General features: G+C 38.6%; 1 protein-coding gene across 1 annotated transcript in view; it reads left to right on the forward strand.

The window, feature by feature from the left end:
* Positions 1-1,365, forward strand: part of slc39a8 (solute carrier family 39 member 8) — a gene marked incomplete in the record, with an annotated part of 17,201 nt that overhangs the window by 6,096 nt on the left and 9,740 nt on the right. The window contains 1 exon segment of the mRNA XM_014033992.1: positions 600-755. Within this exon segment, the coding sequence (XP_013889446.1) occupies positions 600-755 (156 nt within the window).

The following is a 1,365-nucleotide window of genomic DNA, read 5'->3' on the forward strand; positions in this document are numbered from 1 at the left end:
CAGTATTTTTAGTCATTATTTTATAGTTAAAATATATGTTTATCAAATAAAGTCTAATGTTACAACTGATCATGGATCCCTTTAAACTTTGTAATTGAAAAACAAAACATCTTGGCGTCAGTCTGCTCATGTCAAAATGACTTACACAGCACCAACCTTGAGCTATATTATATTTGATCTCAAAATTAGCCCATTCCTTAGATAAGATTGAAAACAGACTTTCTTGACCTGCTTTTTTTCTGCAGTAACCGTGTTGCCTGATAGAGAACTGCTGATGAAGACATTTTTCTATCACACACACCTGACAGGATTCCATCACTTGGCTGTTTATGTGATACCCAAAGAGGAAAAACAACACGGATTCCTTTTCTGCTTATGCTCTACATCTCAACCATTTTAAAGTGACCTTGTATAAGTTTTAAAAATCGTGTTTGACCTGGTTTAAACATTTAGTCTTTCCTTTCATAATAAAGAGCTGTTGTCAATGACGAGGTATGAACAGTTTATATTTAACAGTGACTGAAAATCTGATTTAGAAAGGAACTTTCCAGAGTGCAGATGAGGATCTCTAAAACCGATGCTTCTGTCTGTTTTTCAAGCATGGCCACAGCCACTTCACTCCTACTGATGCAACTCAGGAAAACTACGTTCATAACGGAGACATGTGGGGGAGAAAGGACTCTGTCGTTTTGACCAGRATTGCCACAATCACCTCTGATAAAAGCAGCCTGAACCTTGAGCCCCCGCACACACCGGTACTGTTTTGTATTCAGGTTCTTTTTATTTGAGATAAACTGTAATCAGCTGGGCAGTAAACCGGAAGCCTGGTTTATGCTTCTTATGCTTCCTATATTGGTGTAATTAACACCTGAATGGTCATAATGTCATACTGTTTGCTTGTGTTTGTGTACGTACACGTTTTTTCTACCTGATGGGGACAATGTTTTACTATTTTCCTGGTAAACATCCTGATGAGGACCCACTGTTCCTAATGGGGACAAGAGGAAACACCATTGGTGGGTCAGGGGTTAGGTTTGGGATTGAGTTTAGGCTAGATTCTGGGTCAGGTATGTACTGGGGTGGTTAGGTTTAGGGAAAGGTGTCAGGGTTAGGATTTAGAAACAACCGGTAAAAGAATGGAAGTCAATGCAAAGTCCCCATGAGGATAGAAGAACAAAAGTGTGTGTTACCAAAACATCTGTAAATGAACTGCTGGATGGATTTTAATAAAACTCAAAGTTACTGTTGTATGTGCATCCACAACTGATTAACTTGAAATCGACCCAAATCAACAGTTATGAGCAGCTAACCAAAAAGATGATCCACTGACGAAAAATATAGCTTCATTAATGTCTGTGTGTGTGT

Source organism: Austrofundulus limnaeus, unplaced genomic scaffold (assembly GCF_001266775.1).
Source record: "Austrofundulus limnaeus strain Quisiro unplaced genomic scaffold, Austrofundulus_limnaeus-1.0 Scaffold1928, whole genome shotgun sequence".
NCBI lineage: Eukaryota > Metazoa > Chordata > Actinopteri > Cyprinodontiformes > Rivulidae > Austrofundulus > Austrofundulus limnaeus.